Source organism: Trachypithecus francoisi, unplaced genomic scaffold (assembly GCF_009764315.1).
Source record: "Trachypithecus francoisi isolate TF-2019V2 unplaced genomic scaffold, Tfra_2.0 Lachesis_group1, whole genome shotgun sequence".
Taxonomy (NCBI): Eukaryota; Metazoa; Chordata; class Mammalia; order Primates; family Cercopithecidae; genus Trachypithecus; species Trachypithecus francoisi.
In genome coordinates, this window is record NW_022681454.1 from 21,684,991 (window position 1) to 21,705,869 (window position 20,879).

General features: G+C 40.3%; 1 protein-coding gene across 1 annotated transcript in view; it reads right to left on the minus strand.

Moving 5' to 3' along the window:
- ADGRA3 (adhesion G protein-coupled receptor A3) overlaps window positions 1–20,879 on the minus strand; it is a 137,175-nt gene that overhangs the window by 83,852 nt on the left and 32,444 nt on the right. The window contains exon 2 of the mRNA XM_033213892.1: window positions 11,541–11,612. Coding sequence (XP_033069783.1) covers window positions 11,541–11,612 — 72 coding nt within the window. The remainder of the gene's footprint in view (window positions 1–11,540; window positions 11,613–20,879) is intronic.

Genomic DNA, 20,879 nt, shown 5'->3' on the forward strand with positions numbered 1-20,879 from the left:
AAAAAAAAAAAAAAGAGATGGAAGAAGGAAGGAAGGCTACAGACTGGTGAATGGATGGATGATGGATATAAAAGTCTCAATGCTGAAAACAATCTAAAAACAGGTATCCACCAAAACACCAAGCAGAAAATTCATAGGAAGTATAAATTTAGGTAATTCTATCTTTTAATAATAATGGTTTTTAGCAAGTAGGCCAACAGAGACAATTATTATGCAAGTTTAGCAGCCTAATAGCATGGGGCCTCTAGGATCAATAATCCAAAACATCAATTACCGGTGGGGGGTGGGGAGGGAAGACTCCTTGGCTGATGTGACAGCAGAGCCTATATACTCTTCCTGTAGATGTCTGCTCCCTTCCCTCCCTCACCTCCCTCTCTTCTGTGCCTTCCCCCTGGAGGTGTCCCTGCACACTCTACCGAAAACCGAAGACACCCTCAGCCCACAGAGAGCCCCCTTCTGATTGGTTTTGCTCTATGGCACTTACCACAATCTGTCATCTTCTTTGTTTGTCTGAATCATTTCATTTATTGTCTATTCTCTCAATCACTAGAATGTAAGTTACATGAGGCAGAGAGTGCGCACTACTTGTCTTCTTCACTTGAAAAATGTCCAACACACAGTAACTCCTGATCACTTTGTTGAATGAATGAATCCTCACTGTATTTATCAGACCAACTGGTGCTTGACCCACACCACTTCTTCTTACCACACTATGCCTTCTCCTAGACAATCTCATCACCACCTACAGCTTTGAGTCCCTAGACTCAAATTTGTAACTCTAGACCAAATGTACCACTTCTTTTTTTTTTTTATGGTTTTATTTTATTTTATTTTTTTTTTTTTTTGACTTTTTATTTTGATTTTTATTTATTTTTTATTTTTTATTTTTTATTATACTTTAAGTTCTAGGGTACATGTGCATGACGTTTATATCATGTATACTCCCCAATGCAATCCCTCCCTCCTCCCCCCTCCCCATGATAGGCCCCAGTGTGTGATGTTCCCCTTCCCGAGTCCAAGTGATCTCATTGTTCAGTTCCCACCTATGAGTGAGAACATGCGGTGTTTGGTTTTCTGTTCTTGTGATAGTTTGCTAAGAATGATGGTTTCCAGCTGCATCCATGTCCCTACAAAGGATGCAAACTCATCCTTTTTTATGGCTGCATAGTATTCCATGGTGTATATGTGCCACATTTTCTTAATCCAGTCTGTCACAGATGGACATTTGGGTTGATTCCAGTCTTTGCTATTGTGAATAGTGCCGCAATAAACATACGTGTGCATGTGTCTTTGTAGTAGAGTAATTTATAATCCTTTGGGTATATACCCAGTAGTGGGATGGCTGGGTCATATGGTACATCTAGTTCTAGATCCTTGAGGAATCGCCATACTGTTTTCCATAATGGTTGAACTAGTTTACAATCCCACCAACAGTGTAAAAGTGTTCCTATTTCTCCACATCCTCTCCAACACCTGTTGTTTCCTGACTTCTTAATGATTGCCATTCTAACTGGTGTGAGATGGTATCTCATTGTAGTTTTGATTTGCATTTCTCTGATGGCGAGTGATGATGAGCATTTTTTCATGTGTCTGTTGGCTGTATGGATGTCTTCTTTTGAGAAATGTCTGTTCATATCCTTTCCCCACTTTTTGATGGGGTTGTTGTTTTTTCTTGTATATTTGTTTGAGTTCTTGGTAGATTCTGGATATTAGCCCTTGTCAGATGAGTAGGTTGCAAAAATTTTTTCCCATTCTGTAGGTTGCCTGTTCACTCTGATGGTAGTTTCTTTAGCTGTGCAGAAGCTCTTTAGTTTAATTAGATCCCATGTGTCAATTTTTGCTTTTGCTGCCGTTGCTTTTGGTGTTTTAGACATGAAGTCCTTGCCCATGCCTATGTCCTGAATGATACTACCTAGATTTTCTTCTAGGGTTTTTATGGTATTAGGTCTAACATTTAAGTCTCTGATCCATCTTGAATTAATTTTCGTATAAGGGGTAAGGAAAGGATCCAGTTTCAGCTTTCTACTTATGGCTAGCCAATTTTCCCAGCACCATTTATTAAATAGGGAATCCTTTCCCCATTTCTTGTTTTTGTCAGGTTTGTCAAAGATCAGATGGCTGTAGATGTGTGGTATTATTTCTGAGGACTCTGTTCTGTTCCATTGGTCTATATCTCTGTTGTGGTACCAGTACCATGCTGTTTTGGTTACTGTAGCCTTGTAGTATAGTTTGAAGTCAGGTAGCGTGACGCCTCCAGCTTTGTCCTTTTGACTTAGGATTGTCTTGGCAATGCGGGCTCTTTTTTGGTTCCATATGAACTTTAAAGCAGTTTTTTCCAATTCTGTGAAGAAAGTCATTGGTAGCTTGATGGGGATGGCATTGAATCTATAAATCACCTTGGGCAGTATGGCCATTTTCACGATATTGATTCTTCCTATCCATGAGCATGGTATGTTCTTCCATTTGTTTGTGTCCTCTTTGATTTCACTGAGCAGTGGTTTGTAGTTCTCCTTGAAGAGGTCCTTTACATCCCTTGTAAGCTGGATTCCTAGGTATTTTATTCTCTTTGAAGCAACTGTGAATGGAAGTTCATTCCTGATTTGGCTCTCTGCTTGTCTGTTACTGGTGTATAAGAATGCTTGTGATTTTTGCACATTAATTTTGTATCCTGAGACTTTGCTGAAGTTGCTTATCAGCTTAAGGAGATTTTGGGCTGAGACGATGGGGTTTTCTAAATATACAATCATGTCATCTGCAAACAGGGACAATTTGACTTCTTCTTTTCCTAACTGGATACCCTTGATTTCTTTCTCTTGCCTGATTGCCCTAGCCAGAACTTCCAACACTATGTTGAATAGGAGTGGTGAGAGAGGGCATCCCTGTCTTGTGCCAGTTTTCAAAGGGAATTTTTCCAGTTTTTGCCCATTCAGTATGATATTAGCTGTGGGTTTGTCATAAATAGCTCTTATTATTTTGAGGTACGTTCCATCAATACCAATTTATTGAGCGTTTTTAGCATAAAGGGCTGTTGAATTTTGTCAAAAGCCTTTTCTGCATCTATTGAGATAATTATGTGATTCTTGTCTTTGGTTCTGTTTATATGCTGGATTACGTTTATTGATTTGCGAATGTTGAACCAGCCTTGCATCCCAGGGATGAAGCCCACTTGATCATGGTGGATAAGCTTTTTGATGTGCTGCTGAATCCGGTTTGCCAGTATTTTATTGAGGATTTTTGCATCGATGTTCATCAGGGATATTGGTCTAAAATTCTCTTTTTTTGTTGTGTCTCTGCCAGGCTTTGGTATCAGGATGATGTTGGCCTCATAAAAAGAGTTAGGGAGGATTCCCTCTTTTTCTATTGATTGAAATAGTTTCAGAAGGAATGGTACCAGCTCCTCCTTGTACCTCTGGTAGAATTCAGCTGTGAATCCATCTGGTCCTGGACTTTTTTTCGTGGGTAGGCTATTAATTGTTGCCTCAATTTCAGAGCCTGCTATTGGTCTATTCAGGGATTCAACTTCTTCCTGGTTTAGTCTTGGAAGAGTGTAAGTGTCCAGGAAATTATCCATTTCTTCTAGATTTTCTAGTTGATTTGCGTAGAGGCATTTATAGTATTCTCTGATGGTTGTTTGTATTTCTGTGGGGTCGGTGGTGATATCCCCTTTATCATTTTTTATTGCGTCTATTTGATTCCTCTCTCTTTTCTTCTTTATTAGTCTAGCTAGCGGTCTGTCAATTTTGTTTATCTTTTCAAAAAACCAACTCCTGGATTCATTGATTTTTTGGAGGGTTTTTGTGTCTCTATCTCCTTCAGTTCTGCTCTGATCTTAGTTATTTCTTGCCTTCTGCTAGCTTTTGAATGTGTTTGCTCTTGCCTCTTTAGTTCTTTTAATTGTGATGTTAGAGTGTCAATTTTAGATCTCTCCTGCTTTCTCTTGTGGGCATTTAGTGCTATAAATTTCCCTCTACACACTGCTTTAAATGTGTCCCAGAGATTCTGGTATGTTGTATCTTTGTTCTCATTGGTTTCAAAGAACATCTTTATTTCTGCTTTCATTTCGTTATGTACCCAGTAGTCATTCAGGAGCAGGTTGTTCAGTTTCCATGTAGTTGAGTGGTTTGGATTGAGTTTCTTAGTCCTGAGTTCTAGTTTGATTGCACTGTGGTCTGAGAGACAGTTTGTTATAATTTCAGTTCTTGTACATTTGCTGAGGAGTGCTTTACTTCCAATTATTGTCAATTTTGGAATAAGTGCGATGTGGTGCTGAGAAGAATGTATATTCTGTTGATTTGGGGTGGAGAGTTCTATAGATGTCTATTAGGTCCGCTTGGTGCAGAGATGAGTTCAATTCCTGGATATCCTTGTTAACTTTCTGTCTCGTTGATCTGTCTAATGTTGACAGTGGAGTGTTGAAGTCTCCCATTATTATTGTATGGGAGTCTAAGTCTCTTTGTAGGTCTCTAAGGACTTGCTTTATGAATCTGGGTGCTCCTGTATTGGGTGCATATATATTTAGGAGAGTTAGCTCTTCCTGTTGAATTGATCCCTTTACCATGATGTAATGGCCTTCTTTGTCTCTTTTGATCTTTGATGGTTTAAAGTCTGTTTTATCAGAGACTAGGATTGCAACCCCTGCTTTTTTTTGTTCTCCATTTGCTTGGTAGATCTTCCTCCATCCCTTTATTTTGAGCCTATGTATGTCTCTGCATGTGAGATGGGTCTCCTGAATACAGCAGACTGATGGGTCTTGACTCTTGATCCAGTTTGCCAGTCTGTGTCTTTTAATTGGAGCATTTAGTCCATTGACATTTAAGGTTAATATTGTTATGTGTGAACTTGATCCTGTCATTATGATATTAACTGGTTATTTTGCTCGTTAGTTGATGCAGTTTCTTCCTAGCCTCGATGGTCTTTACATTTTGGCATGTTTTTGCAATGGCTGGTACCGGTTGTTCCTTTCCATGTTTAGGGCTTCCTTCAGGGTCTCTTGTAAGGCAGGCCTGGTGGTGACAAAATCTCTAAGCATTTGCTTATCTGTAAAGGATTTTATTTCTCCTTCACTGATGAAGCTTAGTTTGGCTGGATATGAAATTCTGGGTTGAAAATTCTTTTCTTTAAGAACGTTGAATATTGGCCCCCACTCTCTTCTGGCTTGTAGAGTTTCTGCCGAGAGGTCTGCTGTTATTCTGATGGGCTTCCCTTTGTGGGTAACCCGACCTTTCTCTCTGGCTGCCCTTAAGATTTTTTCCTTCATTTCAACTTTGGTGAATCTGGCAATTATGTGTCTTGGAGTTGCTCTTCTGGAGGAGTATCTTTGTGGCGTTCTCTGTATTTCCTGAATTTGAATGTTGGCCTGCCCTGGGGGGAAGTCTCCTGGGTCTCCTGATGATATCCTGAAGAGTGTTTTCCAACTTGGTTCCATTTTCCCCCTCACTTTCAGGCACCCCAATCAGACGTAGATTTGGTCTTTTTACATAATCCCATACTTCTTGCAGGCTTTGTTCATTTCTTTTTCTTCTTTTTTCTTTTGGTTTCTCTTCTCGCTTCATTTCATTCATTTGATCCTCAATCGCTGATACTCTTTCCTCCAGTTGATCGAGTCGGTTACCGAAGCTTGTGCATTTGTCACGTATTTCTCGTGTCATGGTTTTCATCTCTGTCATTTCGTTTATGATCTTCTCTGCATTAATTAGTCTAGCTGTCAATTCTTCCACTTTTTTTCAAGATTTTTAGTTTCTTTGCGCTGGGTACGTAATTCCTCCTTTAGCTCTGAGAGGTTTGATGGACTGAAGCCTTCTTCTCTCATCTCGTCAAAGTCATTCTCTGACCAGCTTTGATCCGTTGCTGGCGATGGGCTGCGCCCTTTGCAGGGGGAGATGTGCTCTTATTTTTTGAATTTCCAGCTTTTCTGCCCTGCTTCTTCCCCATCTTTGTGGTTTTATCTGTCTCTGGACTTTGATGATGGTGACGTACTGATGGGGTTTTGGTATAGGTGTCCTTCCTGTTTGATAGTTTTCCGTCTGACAGTCAGAAGGACTGTCTGTTGGTCTGTTAGAGATTGCTTGAGGTCCACTCCAGACCCTGTTTGCCTGGGTATCAGCAGCAGAGGTTGCCGAAGATAGAATATTGCTGAACAGCGAGTGTACCTGTCTGATTCTTTCTTTGGAAGTTTCCTCTCAGGGGTGACGCCACCCTGTGAGGTGTGGGGTGTCAGACTGCCCCTAGTGGGGGATGTCTCCCAGCTAGGCTACTCAGGGGTCAGGGACCCACCTGAGCAGGCAGTCTGTCCGTTCTCAGATCTCAACCTCCGCGTTAGGAGATCCACGGCTCTCCCCAAAGCTGTCAGACAGAGTCGTTCGGGTCTGCAGCGGCCCGCTCTTTCCCCTAATGGACTGCAGCTGTGCGCTGTCCGCAGCGGTAGAGTCTACAGAGACAGGCAGGCTTCCTTGAGCTGCTGTGAGCTCCACCCAGTTCGAGCTTCCAGCGGCTTTGTTTACCTACTTAAGCCTCAGCAATGGCGGGCGCCCCTCCCCAGCCTCGCTGCTGCCTTGCGGATAGATCGCCGCAGAGGGCTGTGTTAGCTGTGAGGGAGGCTCCGTGGGCGTGGGACCCTCCCGGCCAGGTGTGGGATATATTCTCCTGGTGTGCCTGTTTCCTTAAAGCGCAGTATTGGGGTGGGAGTTACCCGATTTTCCAGGTGTTGTGTGTCTCAGTTCCCCTGGCTAGGAAAAGGGATTTCCTTCCCCCTTGCGCTTCCAGGTGAGGCAATGCCTCGCCCTGCTTCAGCTCACGCTGGTCAGGCTGCAGCAGCTGACCAGCACCGATTGTCCGGCACTCCCTAGAGAGATGACCCCAGTACCTCAGTTGAAAATGCAGAAATCACCGGTCTTCTGTGTCGCTCGCGCTGGGAGTTGGAGACTGGAGCTGTTCCTATTCGGCCATCTTGCTCCGCCCACCTGGTATGGTTTTAATTGTTAATAATACAGTTCTGTTGGCTGCACAGGTGTCCACTCCTGGGGAGGCCTCAGGAAACTTACAATCATGATGGAATGCAAAGGAGAAGCAAGTGTCTTCTTCACCACTTCTGGAGCCCGGAAGTTACATGCCAAAAATGTTTCAGGACTTTTCCGTACTTCAGCTAAAGACCGGGTTCTCGTCCGTCCCACGGCCACGAAAATTTAGACTCGCAGATGGTTTAAAGGGTGAGTAAAGAAGGGTTTTAATGGGTGAAAAGAGGGAAAAAAGGGAGGAAAAAGGGAAAAAAGGGGGGAAACAGGGACTCACCCAAAGCCAGAGTCCCTCGGCTCCCAAATGTACCACTTCTATGAGTTCTCAATCAATGTCTCCATCTGGAAGCCTAACAGCCATCTCAAAAGTCAACCTATCCCACACTCAGTGTGGTATAGGATACCATAATCTGTGCCTTCACAAAACCCCAGGGATTCTGATGCTCATGAAGTTTGATAACCATGGTCTAGTCTGGGGCGCTGGTCTCTAAACAGATAGTATAAGCTTTAAATTACCTAAGACCTGACATGGCTCCCTACTTCCACCCCATTCCAAACCGTCTCATCTAGCATGAGCAAGGCTCTCTGCTCAAAGTCTTTCTGAATTTCATCCCATTCCACCACAAACTCGCAGACATTCACAGTGCTGCACTCCCAAACTTAGTATCCTCTTACACATTTTCTTTATCCACAGTACTTGAGATTTGCTTACTATATATATCCTACGTTTCTCCCCATTACTGCATATGTTCCATAAACCCCAAGCCTAGCATAGTGTGTGCACCTTAAATGTTTGCTGAATAAATTTAAATCAGCTACACGGAAAAGATTCATTACCTGTTGAGGCAATACCTGTACCAAACCTTCATATTAAGTCAATTATCTTTTTATGATTTTAATTAATATGATACAATAAATTTGCATCAGTTATCCACTCAATAGACTTCTAAAATAAAGCAAACTACCTTCAAAAGGTGAACCAAAACTAGAAAACTAGCTTCCACGACACCATCAGGATTTAGTTACTTTATCATAAAAAATAAAACCCCAAATCTAAGCTCCTAAATTAAAAAAAAAAAACTCAACCTAAATATTCCTATGAAAATAAAGCACACACACACTGCTATCTTCCTACATGGGGCAAGATCAGAAACAAACAATGGGGTCATCATCATTAGTTCAACGGAGCCAGCTCTTACTATCTCAGCCCACTCTCCCCACCCTACCCTACAAAACCCTAACCTTCACTCTGTATGACTTGGCTCCAGGAATTTCAAGGCCACAGCTTTGAAGTTCTGACCTTGGTGTGAGCAATTCCTTGTTCTGCCAACCATCTTTTACACCATATCCTATCTGCTGTATTTTCAAGTCATCCGGTTATTCTATTCTCACCTTCAGGACTCTCTAACTAGGCAAATCTCTTAGGTGGAATTCTCCCGGTTTTATCTCTTAGGTGGAATTCTCCCAGACAAGGGTGAAAATAATGGCTTTACTCGGGGGGTGACCCCAGAATGCACCAGTAGAAAAGTGGGAAGTGAGACAAGAAAGAGAATGATGCCCAACAAGGGGAGCTGCTGAAGACGTTACCACTGAGGTACCTGAGATTCAGTCCCTGGGGACTCTCAGGCCGGTGGAGAAGGCACCTCAGGGCGGCCCCACCTGACAGGTGAGGCAGGCAGGGTAGTTACCCACCATCTGCTATCAGTCGCTGGTTGAGGGTTGCTGAAAGCATGACTGGGTGGGTGGAGTGGCTTCCACCCCAGTACTGGAGCCAAGAATGCTCTCAGGCTTTCATTTAGAAGACATAAGGAGAGACGCACAGGAACAGTCAGTGCTGAAGGAATAAAGTCTGCTCCTCTGGAGGAGCAGGGAGCACCAAGTGTCTCCCTCCCAGGGCCAGAGCAGAGCAGCTAAGAGCCCGGCCTTTATTATCCTTAGCAAATTAACACAGGAACAGAAAACCAAATACCTTATGTTCCCACTTACAAGGGGGAGCTAAATGATAAGAACTTATGAACACAAAGAAGGAAACAAGAGACTCTAGGACCTACTTGACGGGGGAGGCTGGGAGGAAGGAGAGAAGCAGAATAGATAACTTTTGGGTGCTGGGTTTAATACCTGAGTGATGAAATAATAGGTACAACAAACCCTCATGACATGTAACAAACCTCTTTAAAATAAAATAAGTATAAACAGGGGGAAAAAAAGAGCCCAGCCCTTTCATCACTTTTCTTTCTTTCTAAAGTGGGCTGCTCTCCCACAAAAACCGTACGGGAGGCAGGTCCCAACTGGGCATGCATGCCCCCCCCACACACTGCCAGACCGAGGCCAGGACTCAGGTCTGGCCCTTGATGTGTGTGTACATCAGATATGCTGAGCTTAGGGCCAGTGTAGATAAAGGTGTTCTCTAACACAAGAGGCCCAGGTCCCAGGGCCAACACTGGGTTTTCACACTGAAGCCCCCACTCATAAAACGGTCTCTCAAAGTCCCTTATCTGTATATTGATCTCTGTGGTCCCAACAAAGGAGTGAGGAAGTATTTTGGGATTCATGAATAAACAGACCCCTGGCTAGAAACAATCACAGCACTTTAGTATCACCCAAAATGGCTCCTTAATTTGTTTCTAACATATACAGAGATTTGCTAGCTTTAAATGGCTGAAAATAAGGTCAAAGACAAGGGAAAGTAAGAAATAGATGCAAAAAGGGTAGTAATTCACACTACAGCACAGAACATTAGCTGTGCTGTCTATACTTTTTATGTTGTACATGAACAGCCACATCCATCTTAGGTGCCAAAAATAAAATGTGTTTCTAAACACAACAGACACTATTTATAAACTAGGAGTGCCTGCCATCCTTTCTTTTGGAAAGGGAAGACCACACTAATGCCTTTCATTATCAACTAAGCACATACTAAATGCCTGACACTGTGTTATATGCAAGCGGTATCTGTCAACCCAGTAACTTTTCTTTGCAGGGAACAGAAAACATAATAGGAATGTACTGTCTCACACAATGATCCAAGGCAGTCACGCTTTGATGGGTCCTCCCAGGCTTCCTGTCTGCTTTCCTGATAGTCCCAAAGGTCCTTTCCTGAACCGTAGTGACCACTGAATGTGTATGAAGGACCATCCTTAGCTTAGGCAGGCCTAGAACCAAGGGTGTGATCAGCATACTCTAAAGCACATGGACGACATGGAACATGGTACGAATATCGAAATAAAGTGCTCCTACTGTGCCAAGAACATTTAAAAATATTCCTGTTTGTGTGTCTATATATATATATATATATATATATACACACACACACACACACATGCATGTATATAACCTAACTTAAAGACATCTGATCTAAATGAAAAGAACAGAGACATGCATAAAGAAATGAAGAACGCGAGATCGTATATATTTACATACACATCAGGAACCTAGGCAATGAAGCCCTGCATGAGTTCTATCACAGGAGAAGCCTCTAGGTAAAAGGGTCAAGAAAAGGCCACGTAGAGAAGTGGAGGAAGTGAAGCTGGGCAAAGAGAATTAAGAAAAATGAGGACAGTGTGTTATTCCACAGAAACGGAGATGTTTCACAGCGTAGCTTCCTTACAGATTTTGAAATTTTATCCTAAATGCATGAGTTAACAGGGGAATTTGAAATGTGATCCCAGAATAGCATTCAGAATACAAGTAAATTAAATGTCCATTGTCTGAAACTCACCAAAGCAAAAATATGAGTGCTACCTGTGACGTATCATAAGCAAAACTAGACCTAATCGCTAAGAAAAATATATATTTACAAACATATCACATTCAAAGACATCTGAGTAAAATATCAAAGTTTATACAAGTGTTTTTCCCCTTGACATCACATCCTCGCTGCTGTTTTCGCCATGGTGACATGCAAGCTTGGCCTTTCACCACGATTGTAAGCTTCCTGAGGCCTCCTTAGAAGCCGAGCAGATGCCAGCTCCATGCTTCCCGTACAGCCTGCAGAATCGTAAACCAATTAAACTTCTTTTCTTGATAAATTACCCGGTATCAGGTATTTCTCTACAGCAATACAAGAATGGCCTAACATGGCATACATGTTTCAAGATACAGAATTTCAAGACAGCATAGATGCTTTAAGCTAGCATACTTAAACAAAGTCAACAAAGTATGGTCCATGACCTCTGGTATAAGTAAAGATTTACTGGAAGACATCCACATCGATTCATTCATCATTCCTAAGTACTATCTTATGCAATACTCATTGGCATATTATCTAAGGTTGCATTCACACTTCAAGGGCAGAGGTGAGTCACTTGTGGTCAGCTGTGAAAACCCAATTTACTTACTATCTGGCCCTTTACAGAATTTAGATATTTGTTTTTTAAAATAAAAATCTTAAAATTTTTCATTAAAAAATGTTAGAAAAACTCAAATTTTATTTTGAATAGCTGGGAGTTTAGTGACAGATTTACAATGAAGACTTACAATGAAAATGCATTAAACAAAATCATAATGAGATGATAATTAAAGAATACTCACAATCTTTCAAGGAGACTTAATCCAGAAAATGAGCCATTCTTCAGCTCGGATATCTTATTGTTACTCAGAATCCTAAAAAATACCAAAAAATAATAATAATAATAATAAGTTGCCTAATACACACTACCAATATCAAAGTAATTTAGCTTATTATGTTTAAACCTATGAGGAACTCCAAGACATCATTTATTAGCCAGAATGTTTGAGATGGCTGAAAAAAAGTGTCTCCCCCTTTCTCTGAGAAACCAACTATTTAAAGTAGTTTACTCATGCATCTTGTCCCATTTAAATTATTTCTATCACGCATAATCAAAACTTTGAGAGAAAAGTCGATACGTAATAGCTCTAAGTTCAACATAAGCATAAAGAATACCATACCATGTACGTTTATATAATTAATCAAATTATGCAAGTTGAATACTCATTTTTAACCTGGAAACTTAGCAGAAAAATGCATAATCTATGATCCTGTAAAATACTGACTTTATAAAGAAACAAGGTATCTTCTAGATATCATTTCAATAATGCTGAATATTATTTGCAATTTAACAATATACAAATCTACTGTCCATTTGTGTAAAAATATGCTTTTCACATGCACTCACAGACAAACACAGGTAGCTGAATCATAGTATCATATCTCACACTTTAGGACAATGTTTATCAAAAATGAATTGAAAACAAAAACTGACTCAAAGAAGTCATAGTTGCACCTATTCCAAAAGGTCGGACTTGCCTGAGAAGAGACTTCATATTATCTGGCACTCCCTCTAGGTTTTGTAACTTTATGTAGCTTTTGGAGCCTGAATATTAATAATGAGCATCCATGAATGAGGTGAAAATGCTAGTTATCTGAATCGGGGAGTGGGAATATCAAGGTAAGGAAAATGAGAAAACCAAGGTGCAAAAGAGTTAAGTAAAGGGCCCAAGATTACACTAGCCAATGGCAGACCCAGGTTTTGAACCCAGCAGTTCCTACTCCAAATGCCAAGTTCTTCGACATAAGCTAATGTTGGTCACGAGGCACACTACAGGCATTTGGGGCAGAAAACTTTCCATCACACACAGCATTGCATAACTTTCATGGGCACCCTTCACAATGGCTACAGTGTGAGCTGGGGTTTCTTGACACAATGTAACACAGCACTTCTTGTATATAAAATGTAAATGGAGCATACCTCTGGGTCAGAAGACTTTAGGTATTATTATTTTGTCTAAAAAAAACTTGGATTCCTTGTATTAAAACAAAATAGCCATTTGACATTTGATTTTCTTTTGATCTAAGTGAAATTTTAAAATCCCTGCAGATTAACATATCAGAGGCTTTTCTTTTAGGAATTCCTAAAGTGGAGCATACCTGGGTTTCGACCCCAGCTCTATCACTTTCAAGTTACGTTGATTTTAGGCGAGTCACACCTTCTCTCAGTAACAGAGTTCCATTATTGATAAAATGGGAAGAATAAAATCTACCTCACGAACAGCAGAAGGAATTAGAAAAAGGATGACATACTCAATGAGTATCCGTTAAGTTTCAAACTCTGTTTCCTTGGTTCTAAGATACACATTCTCCCTCATTTCAATGTTTTCTGACCTGTCAACTCAAGAATGGAAAACCAAACATGGTCATGTTCTCACTCACAAGTGGGCGTTAAGCTACAAGAATGCAAAGGAATAAGAATGATTCAATGGACTTTGAGGAAAGGGTGGGAGGCGGGTGAGGGATAAAAGACTACATACTGGGTACCGTGCACACTGCTCGGGTGATGAGTGCACCAAAATCTCAGAAACCACCACTGAAGAACTTACTCATGTCACCAAACACCACCTGTTCCCCCAAAATCTGCCGAAATAAACAAATTTTTAAAAAAATGCTTTCTGAAATCCAGATGTATCTTACAATCCAAGTATATTATTGGATTGTATTCTGTCCCCCCAGTCACCCAACAAAGCTGTTTGTTAGTTACAAAAGCAAATATAAGTCTTCAATCATTGGGACCGAGAAAACATGGTGATCAAAAACATTCCGATTAAAATACAATGTCCTCTAATCAAAACCACAAAGGATTTGTTGCTGTTATTTTTAATTGGCAGTTATTTAGCACAGGCAAAACAGAATTGAGACTCACATATGAATTCAAAGCTCACCTCTGGAGCAAGATTTCCCAAGCAGCCCAGCGAGCATACTAAGAGCCTATGACCCTGGCTATCCCCAACAGTATCTATCCTGAGCGGGCACTCACCACATCTGACAGAAGGTATTTCCAGAGACTTTATGTCAGCATGACGTATAACAGACAAAAATTAGAAACTCCCATAGAGGTCAGTTGCAAGAAGAGTTAAACAAATTATAATACATCCAAACAACAAAATTGTATGCCTCCAATAAAAATGATTCAAAAGAGACCTGAAGAGAAAAATGCTTACAAGCTTTTAAAAAGCAAACACCAAAACTGATATCCTTCATTGAAAAGAATCTCTGCATAGTCAAAAATAATAATAATTGGGAAGAAAACATATCAAAATGATCACTATTTTACTGATGAGGTTTCTATTCATTTATTCTCTTTGGGTTTTGGTGTTTTTTTTTTTTTTTTTTTTTTTGAGACGTAGTCTTGCTCTTGTCGCCCAGGCTAGAGTACAGTGGCACGATCTCAGCTCACTGCAATCTCCGCCTCCCAAGTTCAAGCAATTCTTGTGCCTCAGCCTCCCAAGGAGCTGGGAGTGTAAGTGCCCACCACCATACCCAGCTGATTTTTGTATTTTCAGTAGAAACGGTTTCACCATGTTGGCCAGGATGGTCTTGAACTCCTGACCTCAGGTGATCCGCCCACCTTGGCCTCCCAAAGTGCTGAGTTTACAGGTGTGAGCCACCACACCTGGACAATTTATATTTTATTCTTTATAATCCTGCAATATCTTTGGAAATCTCTAAAATAACATTCCTATTTTTTAAGTATTTTTCCTCCTGGTAATAAATATAAGAATCTTAATTGCTAAGTACAGTTTGAGGTTGAGTTTATTTTGAGTGTATCTTAGAAATAAAAACAAGTAAATAATTTATGCTTTGAAATTAAAGAGTCACATTTATTGATTTATATTCAATAAATGTTTATATAGTGACTGACGTTAGAAACTTCACAGACACTAAAAGCAGTGCAAATAACAATGGTGCTGTATTCAGAGTCCAGGGTTTTAACTGCAACTCCACAAGGAATAAATGATTCAGTTTGTGTGACAGTCACCTCACTTTTCTAGGTAGACTTCAACTTCATTTTTAAGACCAAAAAAAAAAAAAAAATTAGAGTGATTACCGAGATCCTTTCCAGCTAGTTTTAATTTTCTACATTTAATTATTAAGTTTTAATGAGCAAAGCTGTCAAACTTTGCAGTGACTAAGAACTTAAAATAAACCAAAGAACAGGGAAATGAAAACTACACAAACAACCAACCTCAGTGACATTAGTGTGCTGTTTCTGAGTAAAGAATGAAACCCAAACATGAGTAGCTTATAAAGAACGGCCAGAGTAGTGGCTGAATTACACTCACTGCAATTCAGAAATGCTTCAGCCAAAGGACTGTCATTTGCTCAGTCATAAAAGCTTTAGCACGAGAAATGATAGATTTTATTGAGGAAAGTAAAAAGGAAGACATTTCATCACACTTAAAAAGTTATAACTGTAACCTTAAAAATATAGTTTACAACCTCAAGTTAATATATTCAGTCTACACATTATTTGATGTGTTTAAGGATTTCGCGCTAGAAAACAGAATCAGTATGAATAAATCTACTCTGCAGACAGCTTTTATACTCAATTTTGAAATGGGGGACTGTGGAACTACCAAACGCGTAATATCATGTATCATTATAAACCTAAAACCCATTCATAATCAATATTTTTGCTGACATCTTTGAAATTTCAAACTTTCTAGGAGGTAGCTAAATGAAAAATATAAAACTTAACCGAAGTCATAAAGCTCATATACACCCATTTCTGTTCTATACTAATGACGTTACCGCCACATGATCTATAGACAATGCTTATGAACGCTACTTGGAGCTCTTGTCTCTTGAATTTAAACACCGTAAGAAAGTCTTTGATGTCCATTGCTACTATTTAACACAGTACCAAGTTTAAGTTTGGTATATTGCTTATGCTGGAATACGAAAACAGGAGTGAGACTTACTATAGACATACTTTTTTAAAAAATCAAAAGTTTATAAAGCAGAAGAAATAAACATTAAGTAGTATTAGAAGTTCTCAGTTGCTTGCTATTGCAAGCCCCAGAATGGAGTGAGTCATGGAAAACTGCTGTAAACACTCACATCTTGTATAGCAGAAGACACAAAATAATTATCCTTTTGAGAGGAATTTAAAAACACATTTGAAGAGTACTAAATATTCAGATCAAATATGTTGGGGCTATAATCCGGGGCATCAACTGCTGAAGGGAAAAGTCAGATAAACAATCAAATAGGGGCCGGGCGCGGTGGCTCAAGCCTGTAATCCCAGCACTTTGGGAGGCCGAGACGGGCGGATCACAAGGTCAGGAGATCGAGACCACCCTGGCTAATACGGTGAAACCCCGTCTCTACTAAAGAATACAAAAAACTAGCCGGGCGACGAGGCGGGCGCCTGTAGTCCCAGCTACTTGGGAGGCGGAGGCAGGAGAATGGCGTAAACCCGGGAGGCGGAGCTTGCAGTGAGCTGAGATCCGGCCACCGCACTCCAGCCTGGGCGATAGAGCCAGACTCCGTCTCAAAAAAAAAAAAAAAAAACAATCAAATAGGGTTATTGTAGCAGGTTGAATGGCTAAAGTGGGTCGAAAGGCGTCATCTGGAACCTGTGAATGTGAAACTGTGAACGTGACCTTGTTTAGAAAAAGAGCGTTTGTTGTTGTGATTAAGATTCTAGAGAGGAGAGCATCCTGAGTTAGGGTAGGCCCTAAATCCAATGCAAGTGTCCTTAACAGGGAAGAAGAGAAGACAGAGTTCGACACTCGATGAAGATGAAGGCAGAGATGAGACAGAAAGAGACAAAATGGAAAAACAGAAGAAAAGCAGATTTACAACCCATAATAACTAAGGATTTCCCAGAACTAAGGAAAAGAGCAAATAGGAAATTTTAAAATGTAGCACATTTTTTAAATTTTTTTGATTTTTTTTACATCTATAAGCAATGTGAAAAGATAAACAAATATTTTCAACTCCTATTAAAGGCAAAGAACTAATTTTTCAAATATACAAAGAATTCTTTTAAAAAAATTAAGAAAAAAAAACCTCCCCAATAGATGTGGCCAAAAAAAAAGCTCATCATCAATGGTCATTAGAGAAATGCAAATCAAAATCACAATGAGATACCATCTCACACCAGTTAGAATGGTGATCATTAAAAAGTCAGAGGTGGGCGTGGTGGCTCATGCCTGTAATGCCAGCACTTTGGGAGGCTGAGGCGGGTGGTTCATGAGGTCAGGAGATGGAGACCATCTGGCTAACAAGGTGAAACACCATCTCTACTAAAAATATAAAAAATTAGCAGGGCATGGTGGTGGGCGCCTGTAGTCCCAGCTACTCGGGAGGCTAAGGCAGGAGAATGGTGTGAACCCAGGAGGCGGAACTTGCAGTGAGCTGAGATTGTGCCACTGCACTCCAGCCTGGATGACACAGCGAGACTCTGTCTCAAAAAAAAAAAAAAAAAAAAAAAAAAAGTCAGGAAACAATAGATGCTAGAGAGGATGTGGAGAAACAGGAATGCTTTTACACTGTTGATGGGAGTGTAAATTACATTAACCATTGTAGAAGATAGCATGGCAATTGCTCAAGGATCTAGAACTAGAAATATCATTTGACCCAGCAATCCCATTACTGGGTATATACCCAAAGAATCATAAATCATTCTACTGTAAAGACACTATGCACACGTATGTTTACTGCAGCACTATTCACAACAGCAAAGACTTGGAACCAACCTAAATGCCCATCATTGATAAGACTAGATAAAGAAAATGTGGCACATGTATACCATGGAATATTATGCAGCCATAAAAAAGGATCAGTTCATGTCTTTTGCAAGGACATGGATGAAGCTGGAAACCATCATTCTCAACAAACTAACACAGGAACAGAAAACCAAATACCTCATGTTCTCACTCAGAAGTGGGAGTTGAACAATGAGAACACATGGACACAGGGAGGGGAACATCACACACAGGGGCCCATAGAGGTGTGGAGGGCTAGGGGAGGGAGAGCATTAGGAAAAATACCTAATGTAGATGACAGGTTGATGGGTGCAGCAAACCACCATGGCAGGTGTATACCTATGTAACAAACCTGCACGTTCTGCACATGTATCTCAAAACTTAAAGTATTTAAAAATCTTTTGCCAAAAAAAGAAAAATCGGCAAAAGCCTTGAACAGATAGTTCAGGAAAAATAAACACCAATGGATCACAATCAAATGAAGGGATGTATGACAACCTCAGTCATGAGGGAAATACCAATTAAAACAAGATACCACAAGTAACTTTTCACAGTGGAGGGGAAAATGTGATCACCCATTTTATATTCTGAAGGAAACAGCCACTCATATTTTGCTATAAATCAGTACAATCAGCTGGGCATGGTAGCTTAACTCCTGTAGTCCCAGCTACTCAGGAGGCGAAGGTGGGAGGATTGCTTGAGCCCAGAAGTTCAAGATCAGCGTGGGTGATATATAGCAAGACCCTGTCATTTAAAAACAAACAAAACAAAAAAAATCAAAACAAAACTATGGAGGGTAAAAGTACAAACATATATACACTATTTCATCCACTTACTCCTCTTCTGAAAGTTTACCCTAAAGACATAGTTGCACTTGTACAAAATATATTACATATTACAACTTATATAATTATATACTTATACAACAAAACTATTCATTGCACTACTGTCTGTAAAAGCTAATTGCTGGATACTGACATTGGTTCCAATAATAGGGGATTTTATGGAATTCTTCTGTCTATCTACAAAATGAAATACCAGAAAGATGGAGAGTTGTAGGACACAGGGAGAGGAAGCACTTTAAGTATTCACACAGAAAGATCAAGGCATACATTTATATATTTTAAATTTCCACTCTTTGAGGCCCCAGTATGCCTGTAATCCCAGTGCTCTGGAAAGCCAAGGCAGGAGGATCACTTGAGCCCAGGAGTTTGAGTTTACAGTGAGCTATGATCTGGCTACTGCACTCCAGCCTGGGTGACAGAGCAAGATCCTGTCTCAGAACAATAAAAGTTTCCACTCCTTGACATTTCTCATTTGCCATTTTACAAACTGTACTAAAGCAAACTGATACTGTGTTAGATTTAGCATGTACAATAATATGTTACTGCTACAACATTGTTTATCAAGTACAAGAAAAAGAGATAAGAAAGGAAGGTTGGCTAGATTTTGGGCCAGGTGAGTCACTAAATTCAATTGGTACACATCCTAAATTTTTAAGGCCACCTGTGATAAGCAAAAATCAGGAATGTTAACTCCTCAAAAATAAATTTCTAGTGCTTTCCTTCATTTACCCCACTAATGAAAACTGGTGACTCCCAACATTCTTCAAAGTTCTAGTTCAGAAGCCAAAAAACCCAACCAGCCACTGGTTTTCTTTAAATCCTAAGACCTCTAAGAACAGTGTTGAAATTTTTAAACACATGAAAAAAAAATCAGAATACTACCTCGTGACACATGAAACTTGTAGGAAATTCAAATTTCAATGCCCTTAAAGGTTTGCTGAAAACAACCATGCCCATTTGTTTACATACTGTCGATGGCTGCTTTTATTTATTTATTTGTATGTCTTTGTGAAAGTTTTACAGAGTAAAACAGACTTGTACAAAGGATTTCCCCTAAATTTTCCCTTTCAGAAGGTATCTCCTACAATAATTTTAATAGGACCAAGAGTTACCAAATACTGAGGATGTGCTAGGACAGCAGAGCTGAGTAGTGGCAACAGACCTTCTGGTCTGTAAAGCCTAAAATATTTACTAATTGATCTTTCAAAGAAAAAGTTTGCCAACTCCTGTTTTACTATCCTCAGCTTATTCCGTTTTCAGATAAATACAAATAAAATGTTATTTTCTAAAATAATTCTTCCTAGCAAAAATGACAGTATCTACTGAATCTCAAAATTCTCCATCCATCTGATTATTCTTCATATTAAAATTACATTTAATTCCGCATGGCATCAGCAATTAAATACATTTTGTCATAAGCACAGTTAGTTACGTGGTTCATCAATGTTTCTCCTTTGATTGGACGCATTGACTCATTCATTCATTTTTGCAGAAAATAATTCTGGGTGGTATGCTTTAGCTCTTGTGTGTCAAGAAATGTTTTGCCTTCACTCTACTCACCTTGTTTTAACATTTCTCATTATTTGAAATCACTCTGTTCAGGCATTTGTGTATCTATCATTTCTCCCACAACAAAGTAAAACCCGTAAAGTATAGAAATCTTTTCCAGGCCGGGCGTGGTGGCTCAAGCCTGTAATCCCAGCACTTTGGGAGGCCGAGACGGGTGGATCACGAGGTCAGGAGATCGAGACTATCCTGGCTAACATGGTGAAACCTCGTCTCTACTAAAAAATACAAAAAACTCGCCGAGCGAGGTGGCAGGCGCCTGTAGTCCCAGCTACTCAGGAGGCTGAGGCAGGAGAATGGCGTGAACCCGGGAGGCGGAGCTTGCAATGACCTGAGATCCGGCCACTGCACTCCAGCCCGGGGCGACAGAGCGAGACTCCGTCTCAAAAAAAAAAAAGAAATCTTTTCCAATTTGACCATAATTGCATCCTCACAAAAAAAGAACATAATGGTGAATATCTGAGTGACCATATTGTGCAATGAATATACTCAATCATTCTTCGCCGGAACCCTATGATATAGCTGGATTCGGTGGCTTACACCTATAATCCCAGCAATTTGGGAGGCTGAGGCAGGAGGACTGCTTGAGCCCAGGAGTTAGAGACTAGCCTGGGCAACATAGTGAGACCCCAACTCTAAAAAAAGTAAAGACAACAGCCAGGCATGGTGGTGCGAGCGTGTAGTCCTGGCTCCTTGGAGGACTGAGTGGGGAGGATTGCTCAAGCTCAGGAGGTAGAGGCTATAATGAGCTATGACAGTGCCACTGCACTCCAGCCTGGGCCACAGAGCAAGACCCTGTCTCAAACAAAACAAAACAAAACCCATGACGTAGATATTATTATTTTCTTCAAAACAATGACCAAAAATTTGCAAGGCAAAAGAAATTAATAACTTGCTGAGGTTCACATGCAGACTAAACGGCAGAGTTAACATTCCAGCAATGTCAAGTATG